At 37.8% G+C, this 15054-nt stretch overlaps 1 protein-coding gene across 4 annotated transcripts in view; it reads left to right on the top strand.

The window, feature by feature from the left end:
• The first annotated feature begins 12430 nt into the window (after positions 1-12430).
• LOC138716451 (androgen-dependent TFPI-regulating protein-like) overlaps positions 12431-15054 on the top strand; it is a 37082-nt gene continuing 34458 nt past the window's right edge. The window contains exon 1 of one of the 4 annotated variants that reach the window (XM_069849555.1): positions 12431-12584. In XM_069849555.1, the coding sequence (XP_069705656.1) occupies positions 12544-12584 (41 nt within the window). In that variant the 5' untranslated portion in view covers positions 12431-12543. Of the gene's footprint in view, positions 12616-15054 lie in introns of all 4 variants that reach the window. The other 3 variants (XM_069849554.1, XM_069849556.1, XM_069849557.1) reach the window with 3 other exon arrangements.

Raw genomic sequence — 15054 nt, 5'->3', positions numbered from 1 at the left:
TCTCAGTGAAACGTACAGCAGAATCCGTATAGGCCAGTCTCTGTCTGATGCTTTTCCAATTCACTGCGGGCTAAAGGAAGGAGATGCACTATCACCTTAACTTTTTAACTTTTCTCTAGAATATGCCATTAGAAAAGTCCAGGATAACAGAGAGGGTTTGGAATTGAACGGGTTACATCAGTTCCTTGCTTATGCGAATGAAGTGAATATGTTAGGAGAAAATCCACAAACTATTAGGAAAAACACGGGCATTTTACATGAAGCAAGTAAAGAGATAGATTTGGAAGTAAATCCCAAAGAGACGAAGTACATGATTATGTCTCGTGGCCAGAATATTGCACGAAATGTAAATATAAAAATAGGAAATTTATCCTTTGAAGAGGTAGAAAAATTTAAATCTCTTGGAGTAACAGTAACAAATACGAGTATAAATGATACTCGGGAGGAAATTAAACGGAGAATAAATATGGAAAATGTATGTTATTATTATTCGGTTGAGAAGCTTTTATCATTCAGTCTCCTATCAAAAAGGCTGAAGCTTAGAATTTATAAAACAGTTATATTGCCAGTTCTTCTGCATGGTTGTGAAACTTGGACTCTCACTTTGAGAGAGAAATAGAGGTTAAGGGTGTTTGAGAATAAGTGGTTAGGGAAATATTTGGATCTAAGAGGGATAAAGTTACAGGAGAATGAAGAAAGTTACATAACGCAGAAATGCATGCATTTTCTTCTTCACTTGACATATTTAGGAACATTAAATTCAGACGTTTGAGATGGGCAGGGCATGTAGCACATATGGGCGAATCCCGAAATGCATATAGAGTGTTAGTTGGGAGGCCGGAGGGAATAAGACCTTTGGGAAGGCCGAGACGTAGATGGGAGGATAATATTAAAATGGATTTGAGGGAGGTGGGATATGATGGTAGAGACTGGATTAATCTTGCTCAGTATAGGGACCGATTGCGGGCTTATGAGAGGACGGCAATGGACCTCCGGGTTCCTTACAAGTTATAAGTAAGGATAGTATTTGAACTATTCCTTCTTTGATAGCCTACAACTTTTGTATAAATAGTTTCTTCATAAAATTAGAAATAAGAAAGTTACAAGCATTGTTCTGTACTTTTTACTCACCCTATGTATAACTTACACAAATACAATTTTAAGCGCTCTAGCCGCGAAACCAGGTGGCCCGGGTTCGATTCCCGGTCGGGGCAAGTTACCTGATTGAGGTTTTTTCCGAGGTTATCCCTCAACCCAATATGAGCAAATGCTGGACATCTTTCGGTGTTGGACCCCGGACTCATTTCACCGGCATTATCACCTTAATTTCATTCAGACGCTAAATTGCCTAAGATGTTGATAAAGCGTCGTAAAATAACCTACTAAAATAAATATAATTTTAACGACTCTCCAAGTTCTGGCTATATTAACTCATCTGTAACATCCGTGACAAAATATGTGTAACATCTCGACATGGGAGAACGGCTATAAATTATTTACCGATTTTGTTTTTGTGAACTAATTGGTTGCCATGAGATTTGCATTGCTTTCACATGGACACTATGGGAATGAATCTCTTTTTGCTTGAACTAGATACCTGAGTTTTACACTTTTTTTTTAACAAGGTGTGAAGTGAGTTTACAAATCTTGTAACGTCCGAGATACAACTTTTTCTTTATCTTCTGCATTAATAATACATTTTATTCAACAACTTTTTTCTGTAAAATGATGCCGATCTTCAAAATTGATTCTAACAACAAAAGATGACAAGTTATTTCATTTTCAGTATATGGAATTTGAAATTGGTGAAAATGTAACATCTGTGACAACTGGAATGACTGATAAGTAGTTTCGTAATAGCTCAATATTAGCGCTAGTATTCTAAATTAAGCTTTACTGCTTTGCCAGTAAATAGATGTGTATATATTTACTACGTTTTCATGGAGTATTCAATTCGATCTGAATACGATCCGTACTGAATACAATCCCCGTTTTCATGCTATTTTCGATACGCATTGAAAACGATCTGAGTACGGAAGCTGAAGTTTCGAAAGTAGTTATGTTGGTTAACATGTCATCGACATATTAGCGTGTTGGTCACTCTGTAGATATTAGCTATAAACAATGTTGAGTTTTGTAAATGTGGCGCATGAAAACTTAATATCCTGGCTGTTAATGAATAATGGTAATATTGACTTTTAGGAAAACACGAAATATTATGCTTTACAACACTCTTTTACAATATACATATTTCCCTCACTGTAGTTAAAACAGCTGACACATCAAACAAATGACGATCGATCACGCGCTTAGCGTATTGAGATCGAAATGAATACGATACCCGTTTTCATGGAACTCAATTCGAACTGAATACGATCCGATTCCACTTTTTAGGAGTATCGACCTTGAGACTCAGATCGAATTGAATACGGTACTCATTTTCATGGAACTCAATTCGAACTGAATACGATCCGATCCCACTTTTTAGGTGTTTCGACCTTGAGATTCAGATCGAATTGAGTCCCCGCTTTCATGAAGATTTCAATACGGTAAGTGTATTGAGATCGATCTTAATACTCCATGAAAATGTAGTAACACTTTTAAAACGCTCGGAAAGTGAAAATCCACAGCCGAGAAAGCTACAAGGTTTTGGAATTGAGGTAACGAAACTCATAAATAAACAGAACATTCTGGCTGGGCACATTACGTGATTCTGAGAAATGAGCGCTGTGTGCTTTAAAGAGCGGTTCTTGCGAGCGTGGTGACGTATGCATACTGTACGTCATTCAGTGTCGGTACAGTGGTGACTCTGCAGTATGATGGCGAACTTTGAAGACGGAGCTTCCGCTCATACATTAAAGCGGCTGATGAACATGATAATGATGATGATAAGTACTGTATCACAGAATATTCCGAAATGACATTAGTAATGCAGTATTTTGTTAATATAACCTAACTGATTAAGAAGTGCAATATCCAACGGCATTATTCTTTACAACATGCTACTGAATATGATAAATATGTTGGCAATGAACGCCATAAATTAATACAACAAGTTAAAGAAAATATTTCTCAGGTACTTTATACCAGAGTATCTATTTGATATTTATATTGCATTATAAGCTATTATACATTTAGTAATATATAATTTTAAATTATACAAGTATTATGTTGTATCACAGTATACAGGATGTTTAAAAAATACGGGGCATAATTTCAGGTATGTATTTCCCACATGTAGACAATCAAAATCGTTCATTACAACATGTGTCCGGAAATGCTTCATTTCCGAGTTATGGCCTTCACTACATTGAAATTCACCGGTACGTTTTTCTTTCCGCAGGTCGTTGCCGTCAAAGGAGACATTAAGAGGGCACTCTGACAGTTCATTCAGAGGCGAAGGTTACATTCAGTGTTGTGTAGGCGTTAGACTGTGCGACATGTATTCAAATCAAGAGCTGGCAGAGATACACTTCATGTACGGTAAGGCGGACGGCAATGCTGCGCTGGCTCGTCGTTTGTACCAGGAGAGGTACCCACAGCGACAATGTCCAGATCGGAAGACATTTGTACGTCTCCATTACCGTCTGTGCGAGTATGGAAAATTTAACTCTCCTGGTTTGGGAAGGGGACAACCAAGATCTACAACTCCAGAAGTACAGGAGGAGATTCTGGAGGCTGTGAACATGACTCCTCCTATCAGCACACGAAGGGTAGCGTTGCAAGTCAATGTTCCTCATACGACTGTCTGGAGACTGTTGAAAGAGTATCAATTGTATCCTTATCATTTGCAACGTGTACAGGCCCTGTCACCAGCAGATTACCCTGCACGAGTTAGGTTCTGTCAGTGGTTCTTGAAGCAGTGTGGTGTAAATCCGAACTTTCCTGCCTTAGTATTATTTACAGATGAAGCACAGTTCACACGAGATGGCATAACAAATTTCCACAATCAGCATGTATGGGAGTATGAAAACCCACGTGCAACTGTTCCATCTCATCACCAGGTGCGGTTCTCCCTCAACATGTGGACCGGTATCATTGGTGATCGATTAGTTGGACCCCATGTACTTGTAAACAGACTTATGGGGCAGGTGTACACAAACTTACTGGAAAACACCTTACCTCATGTTTTAGAAGACACTCCACTGATCAATCGTCAACACATTCACTTCTTGCATGATGGCGCTCCTGTACACTTCAGTCGTACGGCTCGCCGGTACTTGGATCGAAGGTTTCCTGATCGATGGATAGATAGAGGTGGCCCAATTGCTTGGCCTCCACGCTCACCTGATCTGAACCCTCTCGATTTCTACTTGTGGGGCCATTTAAAATCATTGGTTTATTCGTCTCCGGTGCCTAATTTGGAATCCCTTCGGAATCCAATTGTGGCATGTTCTGAGGACATACGCAATACTCCTAGAGTTTGGGATCGTGTTCGCAGGTCAATGAGACATCGATGTGAGGTCTGTATTCAAGCAGGAGGTGGACATTTTGAACATCTTCTGTAATGACAACGACCTGCGGAAAGAAAAACGTTCCGGTGAATTTGAATGTTGTGAAGGCCATAACTCGAAAATGAAGCATTTCCGGATACATGTTGTAATGAACTATTTTGATTGTCTACATGTGGGAAATACATACCTGAAATTATGCCCCGTATTTTTGAAACACTCTGTAGTATGTTACAGTTTGATATATCATATCATATCATATCATATCATATCATATCATATCATATCATATCATATCATATCATATCATATCATATCATATCATATATCATGTCATATTATATTATATTATATTATATATTATATTATATTATAGTATATCATATTATATTATATTATATTATATTATATTATATTATATTATATTATATTATATTATATTATGTATTAACAGGATGATAATAATGCACTTAGTGAATCGGCTATGGGAATTAGCTACAAAATTTGCCACGAAATTGCAAGGGGATTGAAAACATTCAACGAAGATAAATTCAGCAAGCGATGTTCAATTATATTGGCAGGTGAACTCTTATCCACAGCAAGTAGGGGAAATGGAAACCATTCGCCTGTCTCGTAGAACCGTGGTGAGGAGATTGCAGTATGTGCGTATGGGTTATGTAAATAAGCCTAATGATTTGTGTGTGTGTGTGTGTGTGTGTGTGTGTGTGTGCATAGAGCGAAGTTTATTCCATTAAATTAATAAAAGTGTTATAAATTCTGTAATGTACAATAGATTGATGTAATATCCTTATAAACTACTATGGTCTGACAGACTAAATGACTAGAACAACCGTGGCTCTTGTTACATTAATGCAGGGAAGGTAGCTATAATGCGAGTCTGCCCTGGGTGAGCGTTCTGCTCTGGCTTGGAATTGAAGTGCCTTGCGGAGCGAGAGCAGCTCTGGCCAGATATATGGAGCCGCTCTCATGCCCGGCCCTGTACTACACACATCGAAAGGTTTTGATAATGTACACATAAATAAAAGAGATACATTCCTAGGAGATAAAACTGTACGTATGTAAATGTTAGATTTTAAGTTTACAATGTGCGTAAAATTGTTATATTATGTAAAATAATAAACATGTCTCAATGATGTGCTCAAAATATCAATATTTTAAAGATAGGATAGAAGCTACCGTCATAGCTCAGGCGATAGCGCGTTTTCCTTTTGATCCAGAGTTGCGCTCAGGCGTGGGTTCGATTCCAGCTTGGGCTGATTATCTGCATGTTTTTTTTTTTTCGAGGTTTTAACCAACCATAAAGTGAATGTGGGGTAATCTATGACGAATCCTCGGTCCTATCTCGCCAAATATCATCTCGCTACAGGCAATTCCATCGACGCTAAATAATCCAATAGTTGATACAGCGCGGTTAAATAGCAAAGTAACCAAAAAAAAGTGATATACTACTCTCATGGCACAACTAGATGCAATTATTGTATCATTTTAATTTTATGTCAGCTGTTTACCCAAATTTGGAAAATTTTATTATCAGAAATTTAAAAAATAGCGTTAAGAATTTAATTCTTTAAGAATATATATTGATTTAATACTATATGTATTTGTATGAGTTAAATTGTTAAAATTGAAATTGTATTTTTTAAAGTTAATTTATTCGTATATATATATTTTTTCCTTGATCGACTTTGTGTCAAATAATTATCTTTGTTTGTGTTAAGTATGTGTTTAGATAAGTCCCTGAGAGCGAGTTTTTACTCCTTCGGGGAAGAATTAAGACTGTATTTTTGTACATGTTATTTTTCTAACAATAAACAACAAAAAGCGAGAAATATGGAAGAAAATATGACCTTAAAAGAGCGAAATATGACCTCAAAGTAACAAAATATGACCAAACATATTAATGTGCTCCTTGTAATAAATGCTTAATTATGTACAGAGTGAACAATAAGTATGGAATATACTTAATAAATCTTTATATTTTAATTTCATAAAAAAAATGTTTTATACAAAAACTGTTGGAGATAAACCCTGCAACAGTTATTCAGACATACAAGGTGTGACAGTAATTTTTAATGGCACCCTATATTAAAATTGACATATTTCGAATCTCCTTTAACTTTTACGTAGAAACTTTACTCATTTTCCCCTTTCATGTCTTTTAACAATTTATTAAACTTGTTTCGTGGACTTATAACTTGACACAAATAAGTATGTAAAATCATGTTGACTAGGTCATAAAACTGAACAAAACACTGTGACTTACCAGACTTTATCACAGATGCTTAAATTTTATCACAGATGCTTAAAATGAGGACGCTCATTCTCGGAATTCAAGAGAATTTTAAATTATCTTCGAAACTCCCAGGGACAAGATAGGCTTTCATCTCTTGCACCGTTAAACATTGAGTAGTCACTTATGCAGAAACTGTTGTCTAAATTAAACATTCGAGGACGACGTTGTCGATATTCTCGCCACCAAGAACCGGAGAATTGACCCAGTCTACAAGAAGTAAGGTAAGCTTGTACATTAATAATCATTCAGTGTAAATGCCCTTAGGAAAGTTCAGGATAACAGAGTGGGTTTGGAATTGAACGGGTTACATCAGCTTCTTGTCTAGGCGGATGACGTGAATATGTTAGGAGAAAATCCACAAACGTTTAGGGAAAACACAGAAATTTTACTTGAAGCAAGTAAAGAGATAGGTTTGGAATTAAATCCCGAAAAGACAAGTATGTGATTATGTCTCGTGACCAGAATATTGTACGAAATGGGAACATAAAAATTGGAAATTTATCCTTCTAAGAGGTGGAAAAATTCAAATATCTTGGAGCAACAGCAACAAATATAAATGCCACTCGGGAGGAAATTAAACGCAGAATAAATATGGGAAATGCCTGTTATTATTTGGTTGAGAAGCTTTTGTCATCTAGTTTGCTGTTAAAACATCTGGAAGTTGGAATTTATAAAACAGTTATATTACCGGTTGTTCTGTATGATTGTGAAACTTGGACTCTCACTTTGAGAGAGGAACAGAGATTAAGGGTGTTTGAGAACAAGATTCTTAGGAAAATATTTGGGGCTAAGAGAGAAGAAGTTACAGGAGAATGGAGAAAGGTACGCAACGGAGAACTACATGCATTGTATTCTTCACCTGACATAATTAAGAACATTAAATTCAGACGTTTGAGATGGGCAGGACATGTAGCACGTATGAGCGAATCAAGAAATGTATATAGAGTGCTAGTTGGGAGGCCGGAGGGAAAAAGACCTTTGGGGATGCCGAGACGTAGATGGGAGGATAATATAAAAATGCATTTGAGGGAGGTGGGATATGATGATAGAGACAGGATAGGGACCAATGGTGAGCTTAGGTGAGGGCATCAATGAACCTTCAGATTCCTTAAAAGCCATTTGTAAGTATTTAAGTAAGTAAATTATTGTGTTAATTTTGTGAATAATCATAAATTAGTCATAACTTGATAGCTTCCCCCTAATAAAAACACTCAGGCTACGCCATTGCTCTTTGAGTTTCTATATGGGAAATGTGTAGGACTACCGGGAGCTATGACATAAATATTATTATCAGAACTAAATATCACGATATATTATTTTAATGTATCGAAGTACATATGATATTTCCATGCAGATATTCTGCGTCATCACACGATGAAAGAGTAATGGAACGGAGAAAAATTCTCTCCGGCGCCTGGATTTGAACCCGGATTTTCAGCTCTACGTGCCGATGCTTTATCCACTAAGCCACACCGGATACTCACCCCGGCGTCGGACAGAATCGTCTCAGATTAAGTTGCAACTCTTGGGTTCCCTCTAGTGGCCGCCCTCTGCACTACGTCATAGATGTCTATGAACGTAGGACTGAAGTCCACACATGTGCTGAGGTGCACTCGGATCCCGGCCAACTAGTCACTCATAACGAGTGCACCTCAGCACATGTGTGGACTTCAGTCCTACGTTCATAGACATCGATGACGTAGTGCGGCCACTACAGGGAACCCAAGAGTTGCAACTTAATCTGAGACAATTCTGTCCGACGCCGGGATGGGTATCCGGTGTGGCTTAGTGGATAAAGCATCAGCACGTAGAGCTGAAAACCCGGGTTCAAATCCCGGCGTCGGAGAGAATTTTTCTCCGTTCCATTACTCTTTCATCGTTGATAAAAATTATCATATACGGCTAGTTATTTTAGGTATAAATCCTATTAAACAGTTATTAATACACTTCTAGGGACTATTCATAGATTTCAAAAAGGCATATGACTCGGTTAAGAGAGAAGTTTTATATAGTTCTTATTGAATTTGGTAATCCCAAGAAACTAGTTCCATTAATTAAAATGTGTCGCAGTGAAACTTACAGCAGATTCAGTTTAGGCAACTTTCTATCTGATGCTTTTCCAATTCACTGCGAGCTAAAGCAAGGAGATGCACTATCACCTTTACTTTTTAACTTGGCTATAGAATATGCCATTAGGAAAGTTCAGGATAACAGAGTGAGTTTGGAATTGTACGAGTTACATCAGCTTCCTGTCTATGCGGATGACGTGAATATGTTAGGAGAAAATCCACAAACGTTTAGGGAAAACAGGAAATTTTACTTGAAGCAAGTAAAGAGATAGGTTTGAAAGTAAATCCCGAAAAGACAAAGTATATGATTATGTTCGTGACCGGAATATTGTACGACATGGAAACATAAAAATTGGAGACTTATCTTTCGAAGAGGTGGAAAAATTCAAATATCTTGGAGCAACAGTAACAAATATAAATGACACTCGGGACGAAATTAAACGTAGAATCAATATGGGAAATGCCTGTTATTATTCGGTTGAGAAGCTTTTGTCATCTAGTCTGCTGTCAAAAAATCTGAAAGTTAGAATTTATAAAACAGTTATATTACCGTCTGTTCTGTATGATTGTGAAACTTGGACTCTCGCTTCGGAGAGGAACAGAGATTAAGGGTCTTTGAGGATAAGGTTCTTAGGAAAATATTTGGGTCTAAGAGGGGTGAAGTTACAGGAGAATGGAGAAAGTTACACAACGCAGAACTGCACGCATTCTATTATTCACCTGACATACTTAGGAACATTAAATCCAGACGTTTGAGATAGGGAGGGCATGTAGCACGTATGGGGGAATCCAGAAATGCATATAGAGTGTTAGTTGGGAGACCAGAGGGAAGAAGACCTTTGGGGAGGCCGAGACGTAGATGGGAGGATAATATTAAAATGGATTTGAGGGAGGTGGAACATGATGATAGAGACCTGATTAATCTTGTACAGGATAGGGACCAATGGCGGGCTTATGTGAGGGCGGCAATGAACCTCCGGGTTCCTTAAAAGCCATTTGTAAGTAACACTTCTAGGGATTGTCCTCGCACACAGGTCACTTGGGTGGGTCCATTCCATAACCTAGAGTGAAATGATGCGCATATCCTAAGGTCCTGATATCCCTGAGGTCTCCCCTGAGTTCCCCTACTTCCTGCAGAATTCCTTTTACCTTCCCACTTAGGTGTCTTTGCGGTGTCTAAACCCCGGTCCACGAGGCCAAAAGAGAGCAATACTACTAGCAACTGACAATCACATAGCCTTACCACTGGGTCCAAGTTAGGCGGGGCCTAGCAACCGATTCTACATCGGACGGAAGCCCGAAAGCCGAAATATGAGAAAGAAACGGAAAGTAGGTTAATGTAATTATGATTGCGAAATGAATCCGAGGTCAACCACGCTTGCCAACTTTCTCGTCAGGAATCCAGGACAGGTAATGATACTGCGTGCCCTAAAGTAACTGCACATTTAAATTAATTCAATTTGTAATGGAACTGATTTTATTCATTTTATGTATTTCAAGTAAATATAATTTTGTTACATTTTTGCTATATTATGAAATTTCCTTGACTTATTGATAAAGTCTTGAAAAATAATGCCATATTACAGCCTGATTTATACAGAAAAATTGCATGACACAGCGTTTTTTAGTGTGTTATTTAACGACGCTGTATCAACTGTGAGGTTATTTATCGTCGATGAGATTGGTGATAGCGAGATAGTATTTGGCGAGATAAGGCTGGGGGTTCGCCGTAGATTACCTGGAATTTACCTTACGGTTGGAGAAAACCTCGGAAAACCCAACCAGGTAATCAGCCCAAGAGGGGATCGAACCCTCGCCCGAGCGCAACTTCAGACCGGCAGGCAAGCGCCTTAACCGACTGAGCCACGCCGGTGACACAGCGTTTAAATCCTATCAATAAAAAATAAACTTTCATAGAGAGTGATCAATACATCCCGATAGGAGATGCCAGGCGTCATTGACAACGACGTTCAACGTAATTTGGATAGGATCTTGAAGAAATGAATAAAGTAGTTCAAAAATAATTTTATTGAAATTTGCAAAAAATTGTATTTTTTTTCAATCTTTTTTGACCTTCCGGGACAAATATATCTCAATTCAGGACACAGGGCACACCATTAAAATCCAGAAAATTCCTGAGAAATCCAGGACGTCTGGCAACCCTGGGTCCTACGTCGAAGTTATTCGGCAATTCTGCTTCAATTTGTTGAGGGGGAAAAAATCTGAACCCGGTAACTTTTCCGGACCAGGATTTGAACCTGGACCCGCTCGTTTCACGGTCAGACACACCTAGTAACCGTTACTACACAGCAGTGGACGGTACTGTGCTATGAACGTTATGCTAAATGCTACGAGATAAGAATTCTGCTAAGCGTACATTATGCTACGGTTGGCAACATTGCGTGGAATTTGAAATATTTTCACGGCAGATTTGTTATTAGTCCGGCACTCCGGCGTAGGGCTGGGGACGGGACGGAGCGGTTCGGTTCGGAGCAGATACTGTGACGTCATTACTCGGTTGATTCGAGTACAGTGTAGAGTACAAATTTGTGGCGGTAGATTTACAATTTTGATAGATTGAGTCGATTTTAGAACGTACTTTGAATGTGAAACCAAGCATATTTTAAAGGCGTTGTAGTAAAGAGCTTTCGCTTTGCCAATTGACGAGAAAAAAAGTACTTCGCTTCATTGCAAATTTTATGTGCGTGATTACAGCTATTTTCGGAGTTATTTTATATGAACTGCGTATTTAACCTTCAGTGTCGTCATATATGACAGACGAAATAAAATTTACAAAATAATTGTTAATACTAACGGCTAATAAACCATCTAATCCAACCACGAATTAACATGTGAGATAAACGTTAAACGCTGCATGAAGCTAAATAAAAAGGAAGATCGAATGAAACTGGCTCCATGAAGCGCTGCCTAAAGCAACGTTATTGTTGTCGTCCTGCATATTTAAATTCTGAATGTTATCCTTATGTGCTCTTTTTACGTGGTTCCATAAATTTTGGAGTGCCTCCGCCTGCACAATATACTCGACTGCAAATGTTATACTTGGCAGACTTTTTTCCAGGACTACAATCAAAATACTGTCATGCAGTGGAGGATTTTCGTGGCATTGTTACCTCTTTTTATTAACGAAAAAACAAAAAAATAGAATAAAAACTAATTAGGCCTACGTATTATAACGTGGCAGAACATAGTAAAAAGTAGTTATTATAAACTACGTATCTAATTAAATAATTAACAGTTCAAATTTGAGAAAACAACTTCTAATATTAACAAAACAATAGCAGAAAACATTTAAATACAATAGTACCTACGTCGTTGCCAGCTAGAATTAAGTGAAACACGTGAACTCTGTTTGAACGTTTGAACTGATCGGTAACAGCTACGGTTAACCGAGTAAAGGCTGATTCACAATAAATCGGGAACGGAAACGACAACTAGAACGAGAACGAGAACGGAAATGTTAAAATAAATGTATTTAAATGTCCACATTCACAATAGTTAATTGTGAATTTTCACATTTAAATACATTTTTTAACAATATTTCAGTTCTCGTTCTCGTTGTCGTTTTCGTTCCCGGTTTATTGTGAACCAACCTTAATTCCGGTGCTCCGCTGCCAAGCACATTAAACGCTGGAGCCGAGTTACTCAACAGTTGTATTCGCTCCGTCCCCAGCTGTAGTCGGGCGAGCGAATGTCAGTGAATGGGGATGTCTGTTGCAGTGCATTAGTTCGGTAAGTTAGAACTACAGTGAGCCTACATACTGTACGTATTTTCAATTTAATTAGATAAGTTAACTGACTAAAAAGTTACTAGTTATCTATTATCATTACATTAATTTTATATCGAACGTATTGTAGTAATGTTTTCGGCTATAACACCATTCAGCCTGTATTAGATTTCCACCAAGTAAGCATAAATTTGTATTTTAAGGAAATGTGCGTCTTGTTTCCCTGCTTCATACTTTCAAATCGGTAAGCTTGCGCCATACCAACCACATACTAAAATAGTCTATCTTCCTTTAAAAGTGTAATGTTGAAGAGTACACAGAGAAATATAACGGGACAAGTTCTCAGATTCATTATAGCAGCCGTGGCGAAAACGTGACTCGCGAGCACATTATTATTATTATTATTATTATTATTATTATTATTATTATTATTATTATTATTATTATTATTATTATTATTATCCTTTTTCAGCATATGTACGAATAATGTGGTTAGGTCTTCAATATAAACTCACAGATTTACAATGTAATGTTACAATGAAAGCTAGATGTAAGGACTTGACAGATGTTGAACTTTTCAAACCTTTGCCAAAAAATAAATATCCGAACCTTCGTTCTTTCGCTTCCTCTGTTGAAGCCATGTTCGCTACAACGTACGTTTGTGAAAAATTATTATCAACAATGGAAACAGTAAAAACCAAATTTAGATCAAGACTGACAGACAAATACCTTCGTGATCAACTACGACTGGCAGTAACATATTCCTGATTTTGAAACTCTGTCTCAGAGACATTCTGAAGACAGTTAATTTTAGGTTGTAATAATGTGTCCTATGTTTTCTTATTCATTTCTTTCTTCGTTACACGTACTAAACATTAGTTTGTAACCTTACACTGTATGAAATTATATTTAAGTGCTTGACGTAAGGAAAATGAAAATCCGTTAATTAGTCAGACAGTTGCTTCACTTACCCTTCGGGTGTCCGCCTCCCTCCATAGGTACTATGCACGTTACAGGATACACAGTGGCTCGGCGCACGATTACATTTTCGCCACGGCTGCATTATAGTATTTCATTGCTACGCCTCCAAAATCCGCTATGTGTTTTTAATAAGATTTTGCAGGAGAAACAAAGAAGCATTGTGACTCTGAAGTTCCTTGATTTTCAAAGCTGCTTTCGGTATAATTTCAGTAATTACATCGCAAATGATTAAAATATAGGGAAAGTGGCTTTGAATATCAAGGGAATTAAAAGTGGCAGTGCTTTTTTCTTTTTCCTGCAAAATCTTTTTAAAAATACATAGCGGATTTGGGAGATGTAGCAACGGTTTATAAAACTGTTGTAATGAAAGTGAATTTATTATACAAAGTCTGTTCAAGAAAAAGAACAAAGTGATTTAAATCTCTTAAGATGCTTTTGAAGCTTGACAAAATATAAATTTTCAACTTTCATGGTATAGGCCTAAGAAATATCCTTGACTAACAGGGTACTCTGAAACAAATCCTAAGTTATATTATTTTTCCTGTATTCTGTTTGGGGTGTAAATAAGTGGTCATCATCTTCTTGTGGCGTCTGTGCCACAAAAAATGTTCATAGAAAAGCCGATAAACATCTCCTCTGTAAAAAGATACGAGGTAAGCAGATTTTTTTCAGAGCTTCGTCACTATAGATGTAAAAACTTGTACTTGGCCTTGTTTGTTACTATGCGAAAACAGGTCTATTGATATTTATGGTCTGTTGTTTAAGTCATTTTATTTTCGCTGGACGTTACAGTATAGACATAGGTAAACTTGTTATAGTGGTCGTCAACTCGATGCCCTGTGACGTCATCTCAGCCAGCTCTGAAGCCCGCTGCGCTCATGTTTCGCTGCCGCTGTCACAGAGGAGGCTTGCAATGGTGGCCCCTTTTTCGTGATATAAATTGTTTCTCATATTGATCAAATTAAACTTGGCCGTATCCATAGACATTTTTAGCGCGGGCTTCCGGTGGATGATCAGCGAACTAACGTTTTTCGTATTCATAAACCAGTGTTAGCGATATATGATATGAATTCTGTACAAGTAACCAGTCGATAGCCGGGGCTAGTTTAGCACGCTCGTAGAGCGAGCTAGCGAAATGCCTAGTATTAGTAGTTTATATTGACATTTCTGGCTTTGAGCCAGAGGCCGTTTTAGGGTCTTATACGTGCAGGACGCCCTCTATGAATAGCACCCTAAGTAATGTGAATGCCTAATACTGGTATTTACGTGTATGAAACCAAATGATGGATGAGTTAGGGATGAAATGAAAGCTGAATAAAACTAAATACGGTGCTGTGTTTCAGATTTCTACTTTTTCCTTCCATTTTGTTAATGCATTAATGCAGTGGTTGCCAAACACCACGAAATTGTGACGTAATAGAAATGCAACCCGCACGCCACTATCGAAGGGAGAGGGGTGGAGTGGGTATCTCCTCAGGTAATGCAGTGAATAA

This window comes from Periplaneta americana, chromosome 16 (assembly GCF_040183065.1).
Source record: "Periplaneta americana isolate PAMFEO1 chromosome 16, P.americana_PAMFEO1_priV1, whole genome shotgun sequence".
In the NCBI taxonomy this organism is placed as follows: domain Eukaryota; kingdom Metazoa; phylum Arthropoda; class Insecta; order Blattodea; family Blattidae; genus Periplaneta; species Periplaneta americana.
This window is presented reverse-complemented; position numbering and strand designations above follow the sequence as displayed.